Raw genomic sequence first — 27,132 nt, 5'->3', positions numbered from 1 at the left:
TAATTGAACTGTGTTGAGGTATTTCTGCTACGTGCTTCAGCTGTTATTACTCTTTTTTTTATAATCATAAAAGATGTTACTATACTGGCATTTGTTTTTAAAAAGCTGTCGATATTCAACCAGCATGCCTTGGACTTTACTGTGGGAAGACCCTATTATTTAAAAATGGCTCAACTGAAATATATGGAGAATGTGGGGTAAGTCTTAACATTTAATGTGTTATTTCATTGCTAAAATCTTTTTGCTTTTGAAATATTTGCATACATAGAATCTTTTCTTCAGTATACTCATAAATTTATAAAAATATGAGGCATTAATAAAATTCATATTTGTGTTGTCATATTGTCAACATATTGTCATTTTTGACAGTTGCAGTTAGTATTTTTTTAGTATCTTTTAATTTTATAGTAACTTTTACTTGTTATTAATGATATAGTACAGTGACTTAGTTATTAATAATATAATACAGTTAACATTAAAACTCCAGAACTTTTCTTTGCAATTATTTTTATATAGTGTTATTAACTAATCATTTAAAGTTTTAGTAACTTAATAAAAGGAATTTTTTAAGAGTGTTATACAGCTAAAACCAAATACAATATAGATTTAATTTTACTTATGAACTTTCTTATTTCTAAAAGATGTACATGTAAACATGTTTAAACTGAAATGGGATGTCTTTATAGAATGACTTTGGGATATCAATGTTCTAAAATAATATATGTACATAAAATATTGTTTTTATATTTTGTAGGTGTGTCCAAGAGGACAGAGAACAAATGCACAGAAATATTGTCAGCCTTGCACAGAGTCTCCAGAACTTTATGATTGGCTGTATCTTGGATTTATGGCTATGCTTCCTCTTGTTTTACATTGGTTCTTCATTGAATGGTACTCGGGGAAAAAGAGGTTAGCACTTTCTATGAATGTATCTGGATGGACTGATGTTGGAATAATCATTTAGAAGACCTTATTAAATAATTATACTTGTGTTGTTTTGAAAGTGGTAAAACTGTTTATATTCTGATTACATTTTAAAATTATTTATTTTTATATTCTGATTACTTTTTAAAAAATGATTTATTTAATATAATTTATTGTCAAGTTGGCTAACATACAGTGTGTACAGTGTGCTCTTGCTTTGGGGGGTAGGTTCCCATGATTCATCACTTATATACAGCACCCATTGCTCATCCCAACAAGTGGCCTCCTCAATGCCCATCACCCATTTTCCCCTCTTCCCTGCCCCTCCCGTCAACCCTCAGTTTGTTCTCTGTATTCTGATTACTGTTGACTCTGGCAAGAAAACTTAATGATAGGGCATGACTCAGTAATTATCTAGGGAGGTATCCTTTGTTTTAATGTTTAAATGATATTGAAGTAATACTTTTTTCATTTCTCAATTACAGTCTTTATGGATTTTCTACAAAGAATTGGTCATGATTACAAACTGCGTATTGTAGAATACTTTGTGATTTAATTTAATCCTAGTAATCTAAAATGTAGTTAAAATGATATAACTGCCACCTAATTATGAAAACTCATACTAAAACATTAAATCAACAGACATTTATGGAGCACTGTGTTTTACGTTTAGATCAAGGGAAGAGGTACAGAAATAATTGATATGGTTTATAGTCATAATCTTTAGAGAAGACAAATGTGTATACAACTAGTTATAATGTGATTCAGTCTTAAAAGTGTATAAACAAAAAGTGTATAAAAGTGTTAGAACAAGATGCTCTGGAATCACAAAGAGTAGAAGAGAGAAATTGTGCCTGGTGAGGTCTGAAAGACTTTAGGAAAACATTTTGGGTAGAGGAAGTAGCATGAGCAGTGGCACGGAGGGATGAAATACGTGCTGTGTTGTGGGTGGGACTGGAAGTGGTTTGGGGTGGTCTGAGTGTGGATTGCACATGAAAGAAAGGTCATAAACAGGAGAGTGGGAAAGTAGGTTGAGGCTAGAATGTGAAGATTCTTGATGAGGATGTGGACTCTGTCTTACTGGGAATGAGGAACCCAATTAGTACATTTCAGCCCTACTGATTTTTAGTTGCTCTAAATTCTTGGCATCTTTCCTTCCCCATTCATCAGCTTTTCTCTGCCTCAAATACTCTCTTCCCTATGACTGCACCTTTTTACCTAGCTGCCTTTTTCCCTTCAGATTTCAGTTTAAATTACACCTAGTCATAGAAGCCCTCCCTTCCTCAATCTGCCCCCTCCCTTATTTTTCTTTTTTAATAGCACTCTTCATTTTGTTGTTTTTGTTTTGTATTTAGCACTCAGTACAATTTATGGTTGTGTTTGTCTCCTCCAGTCTCCGACTAGAAGTCCAGAGGGCAGTGGCAATCTCTTGTTCGCCATGGCATTTCCAGAGATCAGCTCAGCAGCTGTCTCATGACAGGTGCTCATTTAGTATTTGCTGCGTGGATGATTTATGGGTAAAAGTTTTGGTTTAGAGAAGTAACATCACTGGCTGTATATTTATTTTAGGAAGGTAACTTCTATAGAGGGTAGATTAGAGGTGAGGCTGTTTCCAAAAAGTAGGGATAGCCAGACTCCAGTACTGTTGAGTGGGAATGGAATGAATGGTCCAGTGGAAATAGAATTAATAGTTTTCTGGATCCCTCCTAATAAATCCAGGATGATTATTTATGTATTTGGAAAAGCATTCATTCTTTTTCCGATGGCTGTGTAAAAAGGTTTTTGAAAAAATAGCTCTCATCTTGCTTTTAATTTCTGTTGTAGAACGTTGAGAGATGAGGGTGAGAAAGGAGATGTGATCAACCGAAAGCTGAAATGGAATGATTGCTCAGCTAGTTGGCTGGAACTTCTTAGCCACAAGCAGGGAAGAGATGGGGGTGTCGAGATGCACCTCACCAAATGTATTTGAATTGAAACATCACGTATGTTTAGAGGGAGAGTCATGGAGCAGAGGGTGGGGTTTGGTTTGAGGGTAGAGTGGAGGAGTGATTAGTGCTTGGGGAAGAAAGGAGGTGGGTTTAAAAAGGAATTCGCATAACTTGGGTGTGCTTTGCCAGAAAGGAAATTGGAAAGGAAACAGGCTGCAAAGAACACAAGGGCCATGTCTTGCATTGTCCTGAGATGTTGCCCTCAGTAAAGGAAGCAGAGGCCCAGCTGTGTGAGGCTAGACCTTTTATTCATTGTCATTTCCTTAAGTAAAGAGCCTATTTGGATATTGTTTTTCTTAATTCCACCTACCCCCATGAAACTTTAATATCATAGATAAACTGTTTATTTGTTTATGTCATGTATGCATATATGTGCTTTATATATATAACAAATGTAAGATTATTTTATCCCCAAGGCCTGACTCTTGACCTCCTAGGTGTGAAGTCATCCATTGAGAATGCATGGGCCAGACTCTCCTAGCAGCTTTCCTTTGTGGTAACCTTATTTTCCCCAGAGTTTAGTATTAAATTTGTTTTTCTTTAAGGCCAAAGCAAAGATCAGCAGAATTGCATATTTTTATGTAGTGCAGTCAGAAGTTGTGCTCCTTATGTAATTTTTTATAGAATTTGTAACTTTTAGAATGTATTCATTCAGCATCTCTAGGGATGTTTTCAATGTGCCCAATGATATACTGGGTTGTGAGATTCTGAGATGACTAAAATGCTGATGCTCATAGTCCAGTGGATGAGATAGACAAGCCAGGACAGTTTTTGTGAGTTTGTGTAATGGAGATATGTGCACAGTTTTAAGGTCGGCATGAAGAAGGAAGAAGTTAATTTTGATTCTGAGAATAGGGTGGTGTCACACAAGAAAAAACTGACTTCAAGCTGGACTTTGAAAAGTGAGTAGTTTTTGATAGAGAAATTGAAGAAAGAGTCTATCACACAGCAGGAAAAACATATGCGAAAGGATAGAGGCAAGAAAGAGCACAGTATAATCAAGAAATGAGAGGTGAGGATCCTGTGAAAAAGTAGGGACTAAATGAGAGCAGGACATAAAGAGATGTGGGGCTTCAGGAGTCCTAGGAAATATAAGACCTGGGAATAATGCCAGAGCTGATCTTGAAGGATACACAGCTTGCCAGACAGGTGAGTGAAGCCTGCCCAGATGTGTGGAGGCTTGAGGAAAAAGGCATGTAGCATGGCCAGGAGGTGTGGAAGATAATGCGGGTAAAGAGTATTTTTCCTGAAAGACAGATGGGACTCCTTGAATAGTCTAATAAGGGGAGTTTTAGAATCAGATTTCATTTTGTAAAGATCATGTGGTTGGCTGCAGAAAGATTGAAAGGGAGCATGATGGGAAGAAGTTACTAAATGATAGCAAGTTGGGGGGCTCAGTTGGTTACGCATCCAACCCTTGATTTCGGCTCAGGTCATGATCTCACAGTATGTGAGATCGAGCCCTGCATCAGGCTTGCTATCCGCGTGGAGCTTGCTTGGTATTCTCTCCTTTTCTCTCTGCCTCTCCCTAACTTGTGCACACTTTCTCTCTTCCTCTCAAAATAAATAAACATTAAAAAATAAAGTAATAGCAAGAAATGATGAGATTGGGATGTTGCCTCTAAAAATACGAATTCTATAAGGAAGCAAAATATGGGATTATATAAATGAAATTGTAGATGTTTATGTATTCATTGTTTCCCTATGTGTAAAATCACGTAGGAGTTCAGCTTCCAACAATATGGAGTAATAAGGGGCTCCAAGTGACCCTTCTGCAGGAAGTAACTAAAATTTAAAAAAGGTATACTATTCAAGACATTGCTGGTCTCACTGGAAGCAGGGGAGATCTCCAAGAATTCTTTTAGAAAACAAACCAACCCATTCTAAGCGGGGGCCAGAGTGACAAAGCAGACTGAAAGGATGGGAGAGCTGCCTGAGATTAACTGCTGATAGCTGCAGATACTGAATCTGAGGCAGCCAGTGCTAAGCCTAGACTCTCAAGAGGCTGAAGCCCAGTAGTGATGGGCATGCTTCTGGCAAAAACAGCAAATCCTCTTTGCTGGGAATCTTCCCCATTCTCAGTTTAGGTCCATAAGATTCTTGTTCATTAATATCTATTAATGACCTCGTATTCCATGGTAAACAAATAAGCTTTATGCCTGAGAGTTGGTAGACATAACAAACAATATAGTTATGCTTCCAAAGGACTGCAGATAATGGACTTATGACTATACAGTATAAAACTGCTATCTTTACAGTGTTAAAGAAATAAAGGATGCAGTCCCAAAGATCTCCAAGAGTCAACAAGAGATTGTTGGGAATGAATAAGCAGATTTGTTTTAAAAACAAAAGGAACTTCTAGAAATGAAATTTGAAAAATGATAGGTCGATCAGTTGAAGATAGAATTAGTGAATTAGGAAATTGATATGTCTAAAGGAATAACAAGACAGTGCTGAAAGAAAAGGATATAGAAAATATGAAACATATTAAGAGAAATGGAGCATAGAATGAGAAGCTATAACATATGTCTGTAATACCTGCCGGGAATCCACCTAGGCTCAATTAAACATTCAGACTTAATGTTTTGAGGTCATACCAAGGAAGCACCAGTGGACCCAGAAGGAACAGCTTGCCCCCCCAGGGCACTGTCAGCTTTTGAAGCAATTGAGCTCAGCTGTAGGAAGTTAAAATCCACATCGAGTGGTTGTAGGAGTCCAAGCTTAAAGTATTATGCCTTAAAGGAGCAAGTCTTTCTGTAACATGACCATAAGTATGGTTTCCAGAGTCCTGTAAGGGACATCCCAATTATGGGAATCGCTAAACTCAAGAGAGCCAGACTGTGGTGTCCCCATCATGTATTTATTGCTCATTTATAGTTCTCTCCAGTTCGGATGTAGTTTGCCAGTGAAGAGGTTGTGTGTATCCTAAGTAATGTAACCTAGCAGTAAAGTTGACATTCTACCTTTATCAGGCTTCCAGAGGAACAGAGGTAGAGTTAAGTGAAGGTCAGTCTTGTGTACAGGGGGGAAAAGGTTTTATTAACTCTGCATAGTTTCTAATCAGAGTCTTCAGAAAAAATAGAGAAAATGAAGGAAAGCCAGTATTTATCTATTAGCTTTAGGTTTTATAGAAATAGTGAAAAACAGATTTGCAGAATTGCTTCTGGGGAAGCAAAACACATTCCAAGGAGAATAAGAAATTCATACCTATCCACATTATAATTAAACCGCAGAACACCAAAGATAAGAGGCCACTGGTGCTCTGGTCAGCAGCCAGCTTTGCGCTCACAGCTGGCAGCTAGCATCTACTCCAGCCATTTGAGTTCGTCATTTTGAACTATGCAGCCCGGTCAAGGCTCTAGATGAGTACATCCCAATTGGTATCACACGGAACAGAAAGGAGTGCTCAGGTGTGCCCAAACCACAAACTGGCGAGAGATAACCAGTGGTGTTGGTTTTAAGCAAAGAAGTGTTGGGATAGTTTGCTATGTAGTGATAGATAACTGAAATATTGTTCAGATAGAAAACTCAAAAGCATCTGTAGAATAGTTAATAGAAATAAGAGAGTTTACTTAGTAAAGAAGCCGGCTGTAAGAGAAATATACAGGATCAATGATCTCCCTATAGTTCACGTATAGTACCATAGTATTGTGAGACAGCTAAGACCAAGGTAGCTAAGCTACATTGGACTCCTATGGTGGTCCCTGACAAGCTAATTCTAAAATCTGTATGGAAGTGCAAAAGCCCAAGAATGGCCAAGACCACTGAAGAAGTAGAAGAACACATGTAATATCAAGAATTATTGTCATATTCTCTTGCCTCAGGGATAAATGGGCCATAGGAACAAAATAGCGAACCTGAAAACAGTCCAGTTACATATGAAACTTGTATGGCAGAAGTGGCATGGCAGTTAGGGCGGGGTGGGGTGTAGGGTAAACTACTCAATAAAAGGCTACTCCTGGGACCATTGGATATCCAAGTGGGAAAATCTAATCTACCTTATATATATATATATTATATACAGAAATCTATTCTAGGTGAGTCACAGATTTAAATGTGAAAGCAAAACCTTCAAACTTTTAGAAGAAAGTATAGGATAATTTTTCTCAGTGAGGATTTCTCAGAACATGAAAATGCTAACCAGAATGTTAAAAATTATTAAAGCCAATTATATCAGAATTTAGAACATCTGTTCGTAAAGATACCACAGTAAAGTGAAAATTCAGCTCCTAAACTGAGAGGAAGACATTTGCAACATATTTGACTAAAACAAATGGATGAACAGTGGAATGTGCACAGTAGTGAAAATGCGTAAAGCAGTGAAAATGACTGAACTTCAGGGGCACCTGGGTGGCTCAGTCGGTTGAGTGTCCGAGTTCAGCCTTGGTCATGATCTCACTGTTCCCAAGTTTGAGTCCCCCACGTTGGGTTCTGTGCTCACAGCTCAGAGCCTGGAGCCTGTTTCAAATTCTGTGTCTCCCTCTGTCTCTCAGCTCCTACCCCACTCACACACTCTCTCTCTCTCTCTAAAAAATAAACATTAAAAAAAGTAAAATGACTGAACATCTATAAGCAATGCCATGGGTGAATCTTGGAAATGTTATTTTGAATGGAAAAAAAAAAAAACACCTCAAAAGACATATCACTTTGTAGTATTTAAAAATAAGCAAAACTAGACAGAGTGGTTTTGAAGCATAATCTAGTTGGAATAAAAACTTCAAAAAAAGTGATAAAGAGAATTTAGTATGATGGTTACCTCTTGGGGGAGAGCCAGCAGTGGGAAATGGGGAAGGAACAGAGGTAAATAGAAGCTGTTAATGTTCTAATTACTGGGTTAAATTATGAGCTTATAATGTTTATTATACTTTATAACTAATATATATTATATATAATCTTTTGTGTGCTTTTTATATTTAAGATAATTTAAAATGATGCATAGATAACTAAGATATTTTTAATAATAGTTTGGCAATATACTGAATATAAAGGAAGATCTAATTTCTGCTTTTCTATATACATTTAGATAATCCTGGCACAGTGTTATCTGAGATGATGATTTCTTTTTAGTAAAGAAGGTTAAATTCTCCTCAAGTGGTTCTCATGTTCGACTTTTCTTACCTGTTTAGAAGATATTTTCGTTTCAGGATTTATCAGTTAAAATTTCCTTTTAGAATCTGTATTTTGAAATACGGGTATTCTTAAAAGCCATTTAAATACTGAAAATTTTCTGGTGATTGTGCTTCTTTTGTTTTATTAGTTCCAGTGCCCTTTTCCAGCACATCACTGCATTATTTGAATGCACTATGGCAGCTATTATCACCTTACTTGTGAGCGATCCGGTTGGTGTTCTTTATATCCGTTCGTGTCGAGTACTGATGCTTTCTGATTGGTACACAATGCTTTACAACCCAAGTCCCGATTACGTTACCACAGTGCACTGTACTCATGAAGCTGTCTACCCGCTGTGAGTATTTATATAGACTTAAGATCATTTTAAAAATGATAATTATAGATTGTATTCAGTTCAACAGATTGAGCATCGAAAAATGGCTTCTAGGCACTGGGGGAGATATACAGAAATGATTTTCTTCTCTTAGGGATACATAGTCTGATAGAAGGAAACAGAAATACATCTTAGTATAATACAAATCAAAGTATTTTTGTAGTTGGTGTTGAAGTGTGTAAACCATTTCTAAAATAAGCCATAGATGTTTCTTTAAAAAGAATTCTTAGGAAGACCTTTAGGATATGCAGCAGAGAAGCAATATCTGACATAGAGGAAAGAGTATGGGTTCCGGAGCTAAAAACAGGCTTGAGTGTGAATCCCGAGCTGCTGTGGTAACGTGACCATGTTAAGAGCCTCTTGTAACCTCAGTTTTCCCATTGCTAGAAATGGGAATAATGTTGTAAGGTGATTGGGAGGATTAAATAAATCTACACGTATCAGATACCACCTGCAGTGCCTTACGTACAGGAAGCACTTAATAAAATAGTAGCCGGCATTAGGAGAGTGCCGGAGTTAATGTTCCTTGTTTTTTTTTCTGAAACAGATGTTTGTAATTTCTGTGAGAATATTTTGTTTTAAAAATACCAAATTCAGAAGACTGTATTAGCCCAGACTACTTCGCTTTTAGAATTTCTTTGTGTTCATTTTGATGTGTTTTTCGTGGTAAAGCTCTAATATAACAGTCTGGTGTTTATATTCTCATAGTTGTAGCAAGTTACCGTTACATAATATGCTCAGGAAAATAGTCCTTTTTGTGTGGGTTCTTAAGAGTACTAAGTGTGAAAAATAGCCATGCACATGTGTGGAAAAGGTCATTAAAAAAACGTAAGTTCTAGATACAGGGATAAGAAAATCTTTCCACCTGCCTACCGTTAAGTCCTATAAATTATTTATTTCCTGTATATATACTGTCTCTGTCTCTTTACATGTAATTTATATATAAGACTGCATATAAAACACTGATAATGTGTTCTTTGTTGCTGTCATAGAGCTGTAACTCTCAGCTTTGATTCATCTCTTCTCATATACTCTCCTGGAGACTGCAGAACTTAACCTGCTCTTTAGAAAGCTTAATAAGTGCATCAGATATACATATAACCATCTCATTTAAAACAAAATCAGACTCATTTACTGCTGGTCACATATATAGTGTTTTTTATATCTGTAAAGCACATAGTAGCAGAGTCAAATAGAAATGGCAAATAGGTGCTCTCGGCCCTCATTCTGCAGCCTTAATAGCCACATCCTCACACAGCTTCACTGATTATGACATTTTCCATCTGTTCACCATCTTTGAATTAAGTAGATTCTTTTTCTCAGTAGCTTTACCAATAGTCACTGTGCAGTGGCCTGTCTGTGTTCTTGTATCAATCATACAAAACAGTGGTTTTTGAAATTACAAGAAGATTTTATAATATTAACATTGGGTTTATACATATTTTTTACTTCACATAGGCATTTAAATGTAGCTATATGACCAGACTGGGGCTGAACATTTCAAAAAGCAGCAGGACTACCCGCGGCTCCTGGCTGGCTCAGTCAGAAGAGCATGCGACTCTTGATCTCAGGGTTGTGAGTTCAAGCCCCACATTGGGTGTGGAGATTACTGAAAAATAAAAAAAAAGCTGCAGGACTACCAAAAGTTATAGTAATTTTTTTTCTTTTGTGAGTCAACAAAACGGTACAAAATTATCAGAAACCTTTTGGAACACTGTTACATTGACTAATGGAGGCTGTTTTCTCCATTGGTGGTATATATAAGCTAGTTCCATACAAACTGAAAAATGCCCAGATACTTTACTGATAGTTACAGTTTTGAGAGGAACTTGATTAGATGAGACATGGAAAAGCATGCAAATTTCTATTATTAGAAACTTACTGTAAAAAATGTTTACATTGCTAAAACCTTATTTATGAGTTACTGAAAATGAGCAATAAATACTGTTGTAACAGAAATTAGCTTGTCAGATTTATCCTATCCCCGTATATAGGAGGCATGGCTGAAGGTGGGGTGGGGGCAGGTGGAAGGTAGGGAGTGGGATACAGGGTGGGATATAGGTGTCTGCTTCCAGAGACTGGTTTCCTGGTTCATTAGGAGAGTGACTCATGGTAGTTTTCTTCTGATTAAAATAATCGTCTTTTTGGCACTTTTAAGGAACTACAAGTTGCAGGAATAGACAGATTTTATTTTGTTTTGATGTGTTGGTAGGGTGTAGCCTAACAAGACAAAGTTCCTCATCTAAGGAGGTCATATAATAATGTGTTGCAATTAGGGCAGCTGGGCTGAACCTAAAAGCTGTCATGGGAGCACAGGGATGTAGTATGATTATGCTGTGTGGAGAGGAGGCTTGTGGTCTGTGTTCTGAAGGCTCCTGTGCTTCCTGTGACTCGCCCCTGCGTAGGGAGGGGTTTGGGTATTCAGATAGTAAAAAATGATCTGAAAGTCTTCACGAACAGGAGTTTAGAATTATGTGCATAGAAATCCCATTATTCAAAATAAAGAGCTACAAACTATGGCCTGGTGATATAGAGAGATATTTTTACATTTTTCTTGATATAAAACTACATCGTAATACATTTGAAAAACAGAAAAAGCATACAAAAGTAAAATAATATGTAGTTCCGTTTCTTCAGATGACCGCTGTTAAAAAAGTTGTCTTTCCAGTTTCATTCTGAATATGTGTATATGTTTTTTAAAGGATATTAAGGTGAAACTATACACATGGTTTTTGTAACCTTTTATTGTCACTTCATGTTTTAGGCACAGTTGCTTTTGTCCTTAGTATTTCTTCCATAACCTGATTTTTAATGGCCACGTGCTATTCCAACATGAATGTACTTTAAAATTTAATTTCCTAATGTTGAGTATGTATTTTCTTCCTGAATTTTCCTTATTACGTGATTTAATAAAAATCCTTGTTTGTAAAGTTTGTGAACAGTCCCTGATTGTTTTCCTTGGATGAGTTTCTGCAAGTAAAAGTGCTGAATCACAGAGTGTAAACATTTTTGGAATTTTTGATCCATGTTTCTAAACTGCCCATTGGAAAGGAAGCAGCATACACTTTCCAGCAGTGTGTGAGTCTTTTTGGCCAACCCTCCCCTAGTCTGAATATTCAATAGGTTGACAACGCACTTTTTAAACCTTTTTTAGCATCTTCGATTTTAAATTGATCAGTAATAGATACATTTTTGGTGTCACGATTCCGTGTTTTATTTCACAGATACACCATCGTATTCATCTATTATGCATTCTGCCTGGTATTGATGATGCTGCTCCGACCCCTTCTGGTAAAGAAGATTGCCTGTGGCTTAGGAAAGTCTGATCGATTTAAAAGTATTTATGCTGCACTTTACTTCTTCCCGATTTTAACTGTGCTTCAGGCAGTTGGTGGAGGCCTTTTATGTAAGTTTGATGGGTCAAGTCAGTGAAATATGTTAATTTTTATATGTGATAAACAGTGTTTTCTCTAAGTATAATTTTGTATGTTTTTCTTTAAAATAGCTTTTATAATCCCTGAAAATAATGTGTTTTTGCTAAAACATATAATAAGTCTTATAAAAAAATAAAAATGGGTTTCTTAGAGTAGAATAGATATTATCAAGCTAATCAAAGCTGATTTCTATTTAGAGAATACTTTGTATCTGAGACTTATAACCTCAGTGGGAATACTTTAAAAACCTGAGTATAAATTAAAAAGAACTGGTTTTTATATATAATACATGGAAATTACTGTTGATTTTGTACACACACACACACACACACACACACTAGTATGTACTACTTATCATTAAGTTACGTCTTTGGTTTCTGAGTTCCTTTATGAAATCCTTTTGGGTACGGTAAAAGAATCCTCAGTATACTCTTTAGTATAGCTATTCATTTATTCAGCAACTATTTAGACTGAACTGTGACTCAAAAGAAGAATAAGAAGTTGGTGCTGAAGAACTGACATACTACTAGGAAAGCTAGAAGTAGCTGAGAGAACACAGTATAGCACTTAACCTGAATATGTGACATTGAATGTTGCAGGGATGTTAGATACCACCTTCTCTGTGGAGCCCACCAGGGTACAGAGGGCAAGGCTTCTGGCCTAAAAGAACTAGGCAAGACTGGGCATCACTGTGTAGCTTGGTGATGAATTTGGCTCAAGATGAGGAAGGTACTGTGAAGGTGTGGCCAAGGGAAGAGGAAATTGGAGATTAGTCAGGGGTCTATTATCCCTCATACTCTAGTTACAGATCTGTTGTTTCCATTGGGCCTGCATAGTATTTGAAAATGTATATTTCCTTCTAGCTCTTACCATTCCCTGTTTTAGTTTTGGCCCACTTCAGTTGTTTACTTGCCTGGCTGGCCTCTATAGGGGTTTGAGGTCACTATTCTTGCTCTAGAGAATAGGGTCCTACTCTTTAAGGATTTTAGGCAGAAGAGTGACATGCCTAGGTTTGCATTTTGGAAAGAGAACTTGGTAACAGTGTGGAGGATGGATTGGTAGGGGAAGAGAACCTGGGGGATCAGTGAAGAGGTTATTGAAGCTAGCCAAGTCTGTCTGACCTAACACAGAGAAACACTGGGAATGGAGAGCTGCTTTAAAGATAGATTTAACTAGATTACGTAACTGATTAAACGTACGGGTGACAGAGCGCGAGGAGAATATGATAGCTTTTTTTTTTTTTTTTTTTTTTGAGTGCACAAGTTGGGGAGAGGGGCAGAGGGAGAGAGATAGAATCTTAAGCAGGCTCATGTTCAGCAGAGCCCAACGCAGGGCTTGATCCCACGACCCTGGGATCATGACCTGAGCTGAAATCAAGAGTCAGACACTCAACTGACTGAGCCACCCAGGTGCCCCCATAGAGTAGCTTTCTGACTTAGTAACTGGTGAATAGAGCAACAGTGAATATTAGAAAAAGCAAATTAGATATGTTGATGAGAAGTGAATTCAGTTGTAGGTATTCATGGAATATTCACAAGAGTACAGGTAATTATACTAGTCTGGTACTTGGGAGAGCTGTCTAGGAGAGAAAGATTTAAGAATTGTCAGCCTTCAAATCCCTGTGTCCTAACCTATGGATGGTGCTATTGTGTAGGACCTCTTGGTTATACGAGGAGAAAAGGGGAAAAAGCTGTGGAAAGTCGGCCAGGGTTTGGGAAGTTAGCCCAAGGAGACTGCCAGACACCATTGCTTCATATACTGTACCTGCCTACATTGAAAAATGCCTTTTCTGGGGCACCTGGGTGGCTCAGTTGGTCGAGCATTGGATTTCAGCTCAGCTGATGATCTCACGGTTCATGGGTTTGAGCCCCATGTGGGGCTCTGTGCTGACAGCCTGGAGCCTCCTTCAGATTCTGTGTCTCTCTCTATCTCTGCCCTTCTGCCACTCGCAGTCTGTCTCTTTCTCTCTCAAAGATAAACATTAATTTTTTTTTTTTAAAGAAAAATGCTTTTTCTCACAGTGAGTGTCTGATCATTTTGTTAACAAGCCCCTGCTCCAAACACATTCATTGTGAGGATAGAGGAGTCAATGTTCACTTGCACTAAATATAAATTCATGAAGGCTCCTGAGATTAGTCACAGAGGACATTATACCAAGTCATAATTTTATGATAATGAAAAAAAAGATAATTTTTTGTGGGGGTGTCTTAGTCGTTTCAGACGGCTGTTACAATACTATAGTGGCTTGCAAACGACAGAAAACTTTTTCTCCTCGTTCTGGAGAATGGGAAGTCCAAGAGCAAGGCACCAGCAGATTTGGTGTCTGGGTAAGAGCCCACTGTGTCCTCCGTGGCAGGAGGGGAGGGAGCTCTCTGGGGTCTCTGTTTTGAGGGCACTAATTCCATTCACGAGAGCTCTGCCCTCATGTCCCCATCACCTCCCAAAGGCCCCACCTCTACCCTCACGTTGCGAGTTAGGATTTCAACAGGAGAATTTGGTGGGGGACACAAACTTTCTGTTCATAACAAGGAGAAACAGAAGTCTGAGCAAAGTAGAGCAGCAAGCATCCTCTGGTAGGTAGCTTAAGAGATACTTGGGTCTAGGGAGAGAGGCACTGGAATTATTAGAGGCCTGTGACAAACTTTTACCTACTTAGAAATATTATTGAAGCCTGTTTTTAAGCGTGATCTGTATCTGAACTACCAGGGGAACTAAAATGTAGATTCTCGGCACCCCCATCCCCCGGCCTAGTTGCTCAAAATCTTAAATTATTTTATATCCTAGAGTAAGAACCATGCCTGAGCCCAAGACCACCCTCCACTCCCCACAAATTTAGGCCTTGTTAGAAATTTCCTCTTACCTTAGATGGCTTTTTACTACTCTGTCTTAAATTTGTATCGCTATCAACATTGTTTAGCTATTTATAAATATTTATAAATGAATTGTTTGTTGAGGATGCTTATCACTGTCTATAAACTAAAATATTCTAAATGTCAAAAAGGTACTTATTTAGTAAGTTGGAATCAGGCCTGTATAGATAATTCCGAGTTTCTGCCTTCTGCATTCTGAATTAACATTTGAAATTCTTCTAGACGGGTTCCATTGCAATGTAAAATGATAAGTGGTTTCATAAATTGAAGTTGTTTTAAAATAATTACATGAAAAATAATTCAAGATTTCTTTTTCTCAATTTGCTCATTTTAGTGTGCTGTAAATTGAAAACATTTTAAGAGAAAGATAGTATTTTGTAAGAAAAAAAATTTGCTTCAAGTAGAAATAGCTAGAATTTTGACATAAAGAATATTGGAGGGGCACCTGGGTGGCTCAGTTGGTTAAGTGTCTGACTTCAGCTCAGGTCGTGATCTCACAATTTGTGAGTTCAAGCCCCGTGTCATGCTCTGTACTGACAGCTTGGAGCCTGGAGCTAGCTTCTGATTCTGTGTCTACCTCTCTCTCTCTCTCTCTCTCTCTCTCTCTCTGCCCCTCCGCTGCTCATGCTCTGTCTCTCTGTCTCAAAAATAAACAAACATTAAAAAAAGAAAATATTGGATGATCCATTTATCCTTTGAGGTTTGTTGATACATGAACTTTTCTAAAGAGTAATTAAAACTGAATAACTGTTATATTTAGCATTTCTCAACCAAAGTCCTCTACCTGGATCATGAAACAAAATTATTTGAGTATTTTCTCAATCCTCCCAAGTCAAGTTTGGTACATACTAGTATCATTCTAGATGCATAGATGGAAGTTAATTCTTTACATTCAGTGGATGCCTTAAGGCAGGGGTCTTCAAAGCTAGGCCAAGGATTGTTTAACATTTTTTTAATGTTTTATTTATTTTGAGGGGTGGGGAGAGGGGCAGAGAAAGGGAGAGAGAGAATTCCCAAGCAGGCTCTGTGCTGTCAGTGCAGACATGGGGCTCTATCTCACCATTCACTTTGTGAGATCATGACCTGAGCTGAAATGAAGAGTTGGACGCCTAACTGACTGAGCCACCCAGATGCCCCAAGTTTTGCATTTTTAAATGGTACGGGAAAAAAAGTAGTTAATTCTTAACATGTTAAAATTATATGAAGTTTGGGTTTTGTTGTTTATAAAGTTTTATTGGAACATAGCCACACCCATTCATTTATGTATTGTCTGGCTGCTTCCCACTATAACAGGGACTTGGGTGATTGAGACAGATACTGTATGGTCCGCAAAGCCAAACATATTTACTCTCTGGCTGTTTTCAGAAAGTTTGCTGACCCCTTTTAGGGCATTAGGGCTTAAGTCTCTCATGGGACTGGTTGAGAAAGTTTTCAACTATGGGGAGAATTATACTGTTTGTATTTTTTTGATGTTTTATTCAAAATATTTAATTTTCAATATAATACCCATGTTTGTTTTTCAGATTATGCCTTTCCATACATTATATTAGTATTATCTTTGGTTACTCTGGCTGTGTACATGTCGGCTTCTGAAATAGAGGTAGGAAACCTTTTTTCCTTTGTTAACAGGTTGTTGTTTTTTTTTTTTAATAGATTTGACAACTGAATAGGAAAATAGTACATAAATAGTACTCCTGATTGTTGTTGTAATCCTGTAATCCTTGGTGAATGGCACTCAGTAGCTGTTAGCTGGTTAGTTCGGTTTATAAAAGGTTGTATGTTACACTGTATATGCTTGGGAAGTCAGTGAAGTAATAGGCTCGACTATTCAGCATCTTGGAGAAAAAAAACTATCATTTCACAAAATTGACCCACATAGAAAATGTTTAATTATTGAAATGTTGAAAGTTGTTAACGCTATTTTGAAGGAAACATAAAATACTTTATTGTATGTAGAATTAATTTTACATTTTATTTTATAATGATGACTAAGTCATCAATAATTATATACATTCCATACCCTTCTATATTTTGTTCCCAATTTTATCTTCTTGATTATGGATGTTTATTTTCACACTCTAATATCTAAGATTTTGGTGATTTGAAAGAACATTAATAGTCACATTAGTTTTGATACTGTTCCTGTTTTGAGATCTCCATTTTGTGCCTCTTTTTAGTGTTTCGGTGGAAGGCCACTGTTTGAAAGAACTCTTTGAGTTATTCCTTTAACTTGAAAGGAATAAAAGTGTAAAGTGTCTTAGTTCTCGTCCATCCTGCTTGCTAGTCTAGTGCCTGGGCACTGTCTTCAACCGCGTACTGCAGTTGATAAGATGTGTGCTTTCTCTTAATTCTTTCTTTAAAAAAGTTCTAGAGTTCAGAGACTATTTTGGAGTCCTTGTTGTTGCTCTTTTTTCTGTTATGTTACCGAAAGAATGAGAGGGAATGGCTTTCAGGTAGAATAATAGAGGAAATACACAGAATATTTTTATGGTGATTCAAATGTTTTCATTTGTATACTGTCCCCATTTCTCCTTTGTAACCTTTAATCAACATTACAAGGTGTTTAAAGAAGATAAACAAATTCATTTTGTCACTTTTATCAACTCTAGGGAAAGACTTGAAGGAGGAAATGATTCGATATTTCAATAAAATAAAGCTTTTAAATTTTTGTTTATTATCTACAACTACTGTGGATAGTTAAATCAGCTTGAAACTTATTTCTCTGCCCCAGGAATCTCTCATGTATAAAATGTTTGTGTACTTCAATTAGACTCTATAATGAATCAGAAATAGGGACGTAAATCAGGAAAAGAAAATCTAATTCTAGATGAGTTGATGAGTTGTTTAATAAGAGAACGTTGGTAACTAACCTACTGCAAATTACATTTCAGTATGTTTAATAGCACCTTCAGATACTACTTTTATAATAACTTGGTCCCTCCAATTTCTACATGTTATAGAACTGTTTTAAAGATGAAAGGAAATCACAGTGTTCATAGGTCATTTCTGTTCCCTTCTAATTATGCAGGCAGCAGACTCGAGGAATACTAGAGACTGAGGAAGTTGGGTGTACGTACCTCCTACTTCCCACCTGTAACCCTCAGCTACAGTGGATCAGGGCAGGAAGCAGGCACATAGTATGGGATTCCCTTCTAGTTCCTATCTCTCAGAAGAAACTGGAGTGTTTCCAGGGTTGAATGCTGGTGTGGACTAGAACTTAAGAGACATGGGCTCCTGTCTTGGTGCTGTCCCGGGAGTGCTTATATGGCTATAGGAAGCCTCAGTTTCCAGTTTCCTCATCTGTAAACTCGTAGCTAGAATGAGTGATTTCTTAGGTCCTTTTTAGGTCAATCATTGTATAATTCTGAGGTTAAGATTTTGTGTGGAAACAATATATTTTATTTTTATTGAAGTATTAACATACAGTGTTCTGTTAGTTTCAGGTGTACAATATAATTACTCAACAAGTCTATACATTACTCAGTGCTCATCAAGATAAGTGTATTCTTAATCCCCTTTATTTCTCCCACCTCCCCTCTGGTAACCACCAGTTTGTTCTCTGTATTTGAGTCTTTTTTTTTTCCTTCCAGTCCCTTTTTATCCTTTGTTTCTTAACATATGAGTGAAATTGTATGGTATTTGTCTTTCTCTCAGTGGTTTACTTCACTTAGCATTATACCCTAGGTCCATCCATGTTGTTGCAAATGGCAAGATCTCATTCTTTTTTATGACTAAGTAATGTTCCCTTGTTCATCTATATGACATCTTTATCCATTCATTTATCCATGGACATTTGGGTTGTTTCCATATCTTGGCTTTGTAATTAATGCTGCAATAAACGTGGAGGTGCATATGGGGCGTCTGGGTGGTTCAGTTGAGCGTCTGACTTCAGCTCAGGTCATGATCTCACAGTCTGTGAGTTCAAGCCCCCGGGTCAGGCTCTGTGCTGACAGCTCGGAGCCTGGAGCCTGCTTCAGATTCTGTGTCTCCGTCGCTCTCTGCCCCTCCCCCACTCGTGCTCTCTCTATCAAAAATAAACATTAAGAAAAAAATTTTAAAAAAAGCAAAGCAAAACGTGGAGGTGCATATATCTTTTCAGATTAGTGTTTTTGTTTTCTGGGTAAATACCCAGTAGTGGAATTTGGTTATTCTATTTTTAATTTTTTGAAGAACCTCCATATTTTCCACAGTGGCTGTACCAGTTGGCATTCCTACCAGTGGTACACAAGGGTCCTTTTTCTCCACCTCCTTGCCAATATTTGTCATTTCTTATGTCTTGGATGTTAGCCACTGTGGCAGGCATAAGGTGATTTCTCCTGGTGGTTTTAATTTGCATTTGCCAGATGATCCGTGATGTTGATCATCTTTGCATGTGTCTGTTGTCCATCTGTAAATTTTTTTTCGAAAACCCTTCAGGTCCTCTGCCCATTTTTTAATCGGATTGTTTCTTACAGATATATCACTTGCAAATCTCTTCTCCCCTTCATTAGGTTTCCTTTTGGTTTTGTTGATGATTTCCTTCACTGTGTAAAAGCTTTTTATTCTGGTGTAGTCCTGATACTTTGTTTTTACTTTGTTTCTCTTGCCTGAGGAGACATATATAGGAAAATGTTTCTTTAGCCAATGTCAGATTACTGCCTATTTTGTTCTAGGAACTTTATGGTTTCAAGGCTCACATTTAGGTCTTTAATCCATTTTGAGTGTATTTTTGTGTATGGGGTAAGAAACTGGTCCTGCTTCATTTTTTTGAATGTAGGTGTACAGTTTTCGCAACACTGTTGAAGAGACCGTCTTTTCCCCATCGTGTACTTTTGCCTTCATGGTCCTAAATTACTTTACCATATGTGCAGGGGTTTATTTCAGGGGATTCTGTTCCACTGATCTGTGTGTCTCCTTCTGTGTCAGTACAATACTGTTTTGAATACTGTGGCTGTGTAGTATATCTTGAAATCTGGGCTTGTCATACCTCCAGCTTTGTTTTTCTGTCTCAAGATTGCTTTGGCTATTTAAGGGTTTTTTTGGTTCCATATAAATTTTACAATTATTCTAGTTCTATAAAAAATGTTGCTATTTTGATAGGGATTGTATTAAATCTGTAGATTTCTTTGGGTATTATAAACATTTTAACAGTATTGGGTCTTCTAATCCATGAGCATGGAATTTCTTTTCCATTTGTTTGTGTCACTCTCAGTTTCTTTCATCAGTGTTTTATAATTTTCAGACTACAGGTCTTTCACTTCCTTGGTTTGTTTTTTTAATTTCTCATTCTCCTACTTCATTATTAGTGTATAGAAATGCAACAGATTTCTGTTTATTAATTTTGTATCCTGTGACTTCACTGAATGCATTTATCAGTTCTAGGAGGTTTTCAGTGGGTCTTTATGGTTTTCTACATAATACAGTAAAACCTTGGTTTGTGAGCATAATTCCTTCCAGAAACATGCTTGTAATCCAAACTACTTGTATATCAAAGTGAATTTCCAGAACCATTGGCTCAGTTGTGATCATGTGACATTCACTGTCACTTACTACTCGTATTGCAAGACATCGATTGTTTATCAAGTCCAAATTTATTGCAACTGTTTGCTCATCTTGTGGAACACTCGCAGAACAAGTTACAATCCAAGGTTATACTGTATGTCATCTGCAAATAGTGTAAGTTTTACTTCTTACCAATTTGGATGCCTTTTATTTTTTATGTGATTGCTGTAGCTTGGACTTCTGGTAGTATGTTGAATAAAAGTGAGGAGAGTGAACATCCTTGTCTTGTTCTGGATCTTAGAGGAAAAGCTCTGTTTTTTACCATTTAGTAAGATTTAAGCTGTGGGGTTTTCATATTTGGCCTTCACTATGTTGAGGTATGTTCTCTCTATTTTGTGGAGAGGTTTTATCACAAATGGATGTTGTGCTTTGACAAATAATGCTGTTTTGCATCTGTTGAGCTGATCCTATGGTTTTGATGTCTTCTCTCTTTTTTTTTTAAAATTTTTTTTTTTTCAACGTTTATTTATTTTTGGGACAGAGAGAGACACAGCATGAACGGGGGAGGGGCAGAGAGAGAGGGAGACACAGAATCAGAAACAGGCTCCAGGCTCCGAGCCATCAGCCCAGAGCCTGACGCGGGGCTCGAACTCACGGACCGCGAGATCGTGACCTGGCTGAAGTCGGACGCTTAACCGACTGTGCCACCCAGGCGCCCCAAATGTCTTCTCTCATTAATGTGATGTTGCATGTTGATTGATTTGCAAATATTGAACTTGGAATAAAACCCACTTGGTTGTAGAGAATAATTTTTTTAGTATATTGTCCCATTTGGTTTAGTATATTGTCCCATTTGTTGAGGATTTTTGCATCTGTGTTCATCAGAGATAATTGTTGAGTAATTATAATATGTAGATGTGTAACATATCTGTAGTTTTCTCTTTTTGTGGTATCTTTCTCTGGTTGTGGTATCAGAGTGCTGGCCTCACAGAATAAATTGAGAAGCTTCCCTTCCTATTTTTTGGAATAGTTTGAGAAGAACGGGTATTAACTCTTCTTTAGTTTTATTTATTTATTTATTTATTTATTTATTTATTTATTTTGAGAGAGAGAGAGAGAGAGAGCGCAAGTGTGGGGGCAGGGAGAGAAAGGGGGACAGAGAATCCCCAGCAGGTTCTGTGTTTAGCGCAGAGCCTGATGTGGGGCTCGATCTCAGCCCTGAGATACGACCTGACCTGAAGTTGAATCAGACACTTAATCAACTGAGCCACCCAGGCAACCCCTTAACTTTTCTTTTAATGTTTGGTAGAATTCACCTGTAATGCCATGTGGTCCTGGACTTTAGTTTGTTGAGAGTGTTTCAATTACTGATTCCATTTCATTGATAGTAGTTTCCTGATTCAGTTACCTGGTATGTTTCTAGGAATGTATCCATTTCTTCAAGGGTGTCCAATTTATTGGTGTATAATTTTTCATAATCTTTTTTAATCCTTTGTATTTCTGTGGCATCAGTTATTTCTCCTCCTTTTCTAGTTTTATTTCAGACCTCTCTTTTCTTGATGAATCTGGCTTACTGATTTTGTTGATCTTCAAAGAACCAGCTCATGGTTTCACTGATCTGTTGTTGTTGTTGTTGTTTTTAACTCTCTTTTATTTACTTCTGCTCTAGTCTTTATTATTTTCTTCCTTCTACTGGCTATGGGCTTTTTGTAGCTTGTTTAGGAGTAAGGTTATTTGAAACTTTTCCTGCTTCTTGAGGTAGCCCTCTGTTGCTATAATGTTCACTCTTAGAACAACTTTTGCCATGTCCCAAAGATTTGAACCATTGTGGTTTTTTTTTTTTTACTTATTTACATTGACAATAAATTGTATTTAATAAATTGTTTTCCATAAAACACCCAATGCCCATCCCAACAGGTGCCCTCCTCAATGCCCATCACCCACTTTCCCCTCTCCCTCCTTCCCCCATCAACCCTCAGTTTGTTCTCAGTATTTAAGAGTCTCTTATGGTTTGCCTCCCTCCCTCTCTGTAACTTTTTTTCCCCCCTTCCCCTCCTCCGTGGTCTTCTGTTAAATTTCTCAGGATCCACATATGAATGAAACATATTGAACCATTGTGGTTTTCATTTGTCTCATGTATTTTTTTAATTTCCTCTTTGATGTCTTGGTTGACCCATTCATTGTTAGTAGCATGTTATTTAGCCTCCATGTGTTTGTGTTTCTACATTTTTTTTCTTGCGATTGATTTCTAGGTTCATACCTTTGTGGTTAGAAGAGATGCATGATAGGATTTTAATCTTTTTAAGTTTATTGAGACTTGTTTTATAGTCTGACATGTGATCCATTCTGGAGAAGGTCCCGTGTGCACTTGAAAAGAATTTGGAATCCATTGTTTTTGGAAGGAATATTCTGAATATATCTGTAGGTCCATCTGGTTTTATGTGTCATGAAAAGCCACTGGTCTTACTGATTTCTGTCTGAATGACGATGTATCCATTGATGTAAGTATAGTGTTGAAATTAACTATTAGTGGATTACTGTCACCTTTCTTTGTGTCTGTTAATAGTTGCTTTATGTGTTTAGGTGCTTCCATGTTGGCTGCATAGATATTTATAATTGTTATATCCTCTTGTTGGATTGTTCTATTAATATGTAGTGTCCTTTTTTGTCTCTTGGTACAGTCTTTGTTTTAAAGTCTGTTTTGTCCGGTATAAGTATTGCTATTCCAGCTTTCTTTTCCCTATTTGCATACTTTTTTTTTCCATCCCTTCACTTTCAGTCTGCATCTATCTTTAAGTCTGAAGTAAGTCTGTTAAAGGCAGCACTTAGGTTTTTGTTTTTTATCCACTCAGGACCCTGTGTCTTTTGACTTTAGTATTTAGTCCCATGTATACTCAAAGTGATTATTGCCATTTTCTTACTTTCACTGCTTTCTAGTTTTCTGCTCCTTTTCTTTCTCTGCCCTTGTGGTTTGATGGCTTTACTGTTATGCTTAGAGTCCTTTCTATTTATGTATCTATTATAGGTTTTTGATTTGTGGTTACTGTTATGTCCATATATAACTCCTTATGTGTATAGCAGTCTATATTAAGTTGTGAGTGACTTTAGTTTGAACCCATTCTAAAAGCACTAAATTTTTCCTCCCCCCCCCCATTTTATGTATATAATCATACTTTACATCCTTTTATGAATCCCTTGCCTGATTTTTTTTTTCCCCTTGACTGATTCTTATAGATACAATTGATTTTACTGCTTTTGTGCTTTAATTTCCATACTGGTTTTATATGTGATTAATCTTTTATTATATTTTTGCATTTATCTGTGACATTTTTTTCCTTTCCTAATTTTCTTCTGATTATGGCCTTTTCTTTCCACTCGAAGAATCCCCCTGAATATTTCTTGTGAGGCTGGTTTAGCAGTGATGCACTCCTTTATCTCTCCTCCTATTCTGAATGGTAACTTTGCTAAGTATTCTTGTTTTGTTTTGTTTTTTTCCTTTCAGCACTTCGAATATATTATGCCATTCCCTTCAGTCCTTCAGAGTTTTTGCTGAAAAATCAGCTCATAGGCTTATGGGGTTGTTTTTTAAATATGTACCTGCTTTCCTTTCTCTTGCTGCTTGTAAAAATGTCTGTCACTACTTTTGCCATTTTAATTACTATGTGTCTTGGTGTGGACCTTCTTAGGTTGTCTGTTTCCTTCCCCAGATTAGGGAAGTTTTCAGCTAATATTTCTTCAAATTTTCTGCCCCTTTTCTCTCTCTTCTCCTTCTGGGATCCCTATAATGTGACTATTATGCTTGATGGTATCATTGAGTTCCCTTAACCTATTCTTGTTTTTTAGTGTATCTTTTCCTGTTTGCTGTTCAGCTTGGCTGCTTTCCATTATATACATCTTCCAAATCATGGATCCTTCTTCTGCCTCCTCTAAATTATTGATTCCCTCTTGTGTATTGTTCATCCTGGTTGAGTTCTTCATCTCTGACTGAGATCTTCCACTCTTTTCTCAAGTCCACTGAATATTACTTTGAGTTGTTCATCATGCATATTATTTCTGTTTCATTTGGGACATATTCCTCTGTCTCCTCATTTGTGTATTTTTTTTCCTCCATGTATTAGATTCTAGTCCACTGTATCTCCTGATCTTGAAAGCTGTGGTCTTCTGAAGGAGAGGTCCTGTAGTGCCCTATGGCACCCTGGTCACCAGAACCAGGCACTTCAGGGGTGTCTCCTGTATGGGTACATATGTCCTACCGTTGTGGCCGAGCTGCGTTTGCCTTCAGTCAGCAGCAGTGGCCCCACTTCATCTGCTTGGGGCACACCAGGCAGGGTTTGGTGGGTGTGCTTTTAAAGTGCCAGTCCGGGGCCGCTGAGAGTCTGTAGTGTGTCAGACCAGATGCCTGACCCCATTCTGTCTTTTGGGGCGTTCTCCCTGCCTTGTCTCCTGAGAGGTTTTCATTGGTTGGTGGGGCTGGCAGTCCCACCAGAGGCTTGTTCCCAATCTGTCTGTTGAGGCTACATTAGCTTGGATCAGCAGGGTCCTTCTCTGCACATTTGGTTATAAGGTTCGACTATTTGGACTGCAGGCACACTCATGTGTGTGATTACCTTCCTCTCTCCCCAGGGCAGGAGCCACTCTGGGGTTGCTCACAGGGTATGTTGGGACATGGTGCTAGCAAGACAGGTAGAGAATCTTCTGCTGGTTCCTGCAAGTGTCTGGGTAGGAGTGGGGAGAAATGGCATTTGCCAGCTCTTTTGTTCTTGGAGAAGTTTCCTAAAGATCCCTGCACTTGTACATTCTGAGATTAGTAAATCTCCTTCACAGATACCTCTGGTGCTTTTCAAACTGTTGCTTCCATGCTGTATCTCTGCCAGGTTAGGCCAGCTCTTTAATGGCTGGGACTACTCAGTTTCTCTGTTGTCTTCTGGGGCTCTTGGAGCTAAGCGCCACCAATTATAAAAACTCGCAAAGTGAAGGCCCACTATTTTTCAAAGCCTAACGTGATGGGGACTCGTCCTCCCAGTGCTGGACCCCCGTGCCTAGGGTTCCTGGTGTGGGGTCTGAATCTTTGACTTGTGGTGTCCCTCCTCTTTATGGTTAGTCTCTCCCTTCTTACCCTTGTTGATGTGGCCTCCTCTCTACAGTTAACTGTGGAAAATCTTCTGCCAGTGTTTGGGTCATTTCCAGAGTTAGTTGCACTGTTGTGTCTGTTACCTCAGTGTATCCATGGGATGAGGTAAGCTCAGGATCCTCCTGTTCCGCCATCTTCCCAACAAATAATTTATTATTTATAATTTAAAATGTATTATCTAGTTTATTTAGCCTGATAATCTGTATTTGTTTTCTCTCTTTTATAACATTATATAGAATTGCTATGATCTTCTGGTGAGAAAGAAAAGACTTATTGTTCTCTTCAGCCACTGGTTACTTCATGCCTATGGAATAATATCCATTTCCAGAGTGGATAAACTCGAGCAAGATTTACCCCTTTTGGCTTTGGTACCCACCCCAGCTCTTTTTTACTTGTTCACCGCAAAATTTACCGAACCTTCACGGATACTGTCCGAAGGAGCCAATGGACACTGAATGTAAGAGCCAAAAAACCTAAAAAGTGTTCCTTGTAAAAAATATAAAATGTATTAATGCCCTTCTGTTGTCCATGGAAATAAGATGGGGTTTGTTTGTTAACAGCCTTTATGGTTAGACTTGGAAAAATATAGTAGATATGCTATAGCACACTGGGACACTACAGGCTTGTTAGGAAGCGCTTGCCTCCTGTAACAATATTGTTATTCTTTAGAGCAAAATCGTGTTTCTGGAATAAGCTGAAATCTTTAGCATTGACCTAATTTTGCATGTATCTGTTTTTCAAGTGTAATTATAAGGACAAACATACCTTGGTGGTCTGCTAGCAATCATGGAAATGAAGTACGTTGTTTGTTGTTATCTATTTATTTTTACCAATACAGTATTTTGATTATAAAACTAGAGCATAATTTATATAACAGGTTTTTTGTTTATAGGTGGTTTGGTTGAAAACATCTTCTGGTTGTTTCTGTTAAGAAAAACAATAAAATGTTTACAAAAAAAATCTCAGATGTTCTGACATTAATTGTATTTTGCCACATGAATTGTGGAAATAATTCAAACTAGTAAGAGGAGTATTCCTTTCCCAAATGAATAAATACATGTATTCACATAGTCCCTCCTTCTTAAAGGCTGTATACCAAGGCCATATTTTATTGATCCTGAAACTTTTTCACATGTGACATCTCTGAATTAGGATGCATCTCAGAATTGATGCCTTCTTAGATTTAACGAAATACGGAATATATACAATACATAGTTTTCCTGTGGTTGTTGATAGGTGTGCTGTGAATTTTATGCTCTGAAGCCTTTAAGAGATTCATGTGGAACCAAAATAAGGTTTAGCACTTAACCTGATAACCTTCTAAACACCACAAATGGATAAACATGGTCAGATTATTTACCAATTCTGCTATTTAGTGGGGATTATGCAGGCTTGTTAATCTCAAAACTTTCACTGACCATTGCAAAATCTGAAAGAAAGTGCACTCACTTTGTGCCTTTTGAATTCACAGCAGTTGTATCTTTGAAGTTATTATGTTATTTTTTTCTCTGCTAATGCGTTTTTCATGGTACATTCAACCACGGGGGGGTGGACTTTTTTGATATGAACGTGTTTCTTCTTTTCTGTAGGAATAAAAATAAATAAGAATTTTATGTATCTCATACAAGTTTGGGTGGTTATTAGTATCCATTAAAATTCTAAATTTCCCAAAGAATCCTCAATTAGGTGACTGTATAATCTGGGACTTGGGGGTGGCGTGGAGCCTGGGGAGTCCTTATCTGCTTACCAGTACCATATCTGTCCCGTTACATTTGGAACCATTTTAACAATTATCTCCTTT

At 37.5% G+C, this 27,132-nt stretch overlaps 2 protein-coding genes across 4 annotated transcripts in view; one reads left to right on the top strand and one right to left on the bottom strand.

Moving 5' to 3' along the window:
• JKAMP (JNK1/MAPK8 associated membrane protein) overlaps positions 1-26,924 on the top strand; it is a 29,940-nt gene extending 3,016 nt beyond the window's left edge. Inside the window, exons 2-7 of one of the 2 annotated variants that reach the window (XM_047079565.1) lie at positions 106-197; positions 755-909; positions 8,170-8,376; positions 11,640-11,821; positions 16,243-16,319; positions 25,568-26,924. In XM_047079565.1, the coding sequence (XP_046935521.1) occupies positions 106-197; positions 755-909; positions 8,170-8,376; positions 11,640-11,821; positions 16,243-16,319; positions 25,568-25,786 (932 nt within the window). In that variant the 3' untranslated portion in view covers positions 25,787-26,924. The remainder of the gene's footprint in view (positions 1-105; positions 198-754; positions 910-8,169; positions 8,377-11,639; positions 11,822-16,242; positions 16,320-25,567) is intronic. The other variant, XM_047079566.1, reaches the window with a different exon arrangement.
• Positions 26,137-27,132, bottom strand: part of CCDC175 (coiled-coil domain containing 175) — a 69,748-nt gene continuing 68,752 nt past the window's right edge. For both annotated transcript variants that reach the window (XM_047079563.1, XM_047079564.1), the window contains 2 exons: positions 26,781-26,914; positions 26,137-26,255 (listed from right to left, as the gene is read on the bottom strand). In XM_047079563.1, coding sequence (XP_046935519.1) covers positions 26,823-26,914 — 92 coding nt within the window. In that variant the 3' untranslated portion in view covers positions 26,137-26,255; positions 26,781-26,822. The remainder of the gene's footprint in view (positions 26,256-26,780; positions 26,915-27,132) is intronic.

This window comes from Lynx rufus, unplaced genomic scaffold, assembly GCF_022079265.1.
Source record: "Lynx rufus isolate CCGP_SWC_20201006 ecotype Redwood Valley unplaced genomic scaffold, mLynRuf1.p SCAF_17, whole genome shotgun sequence".
NCBI lineage: Eukaryota > Metazoa > Chordata > Mammalia > Carnivora > Felidae > Lynx > Lynx rufus.
The sequence above is the reverse complement of the archived record's forward strand: the minus strand, read 5'-3'. Positions and strand labels throughout refer to the sequence as shown.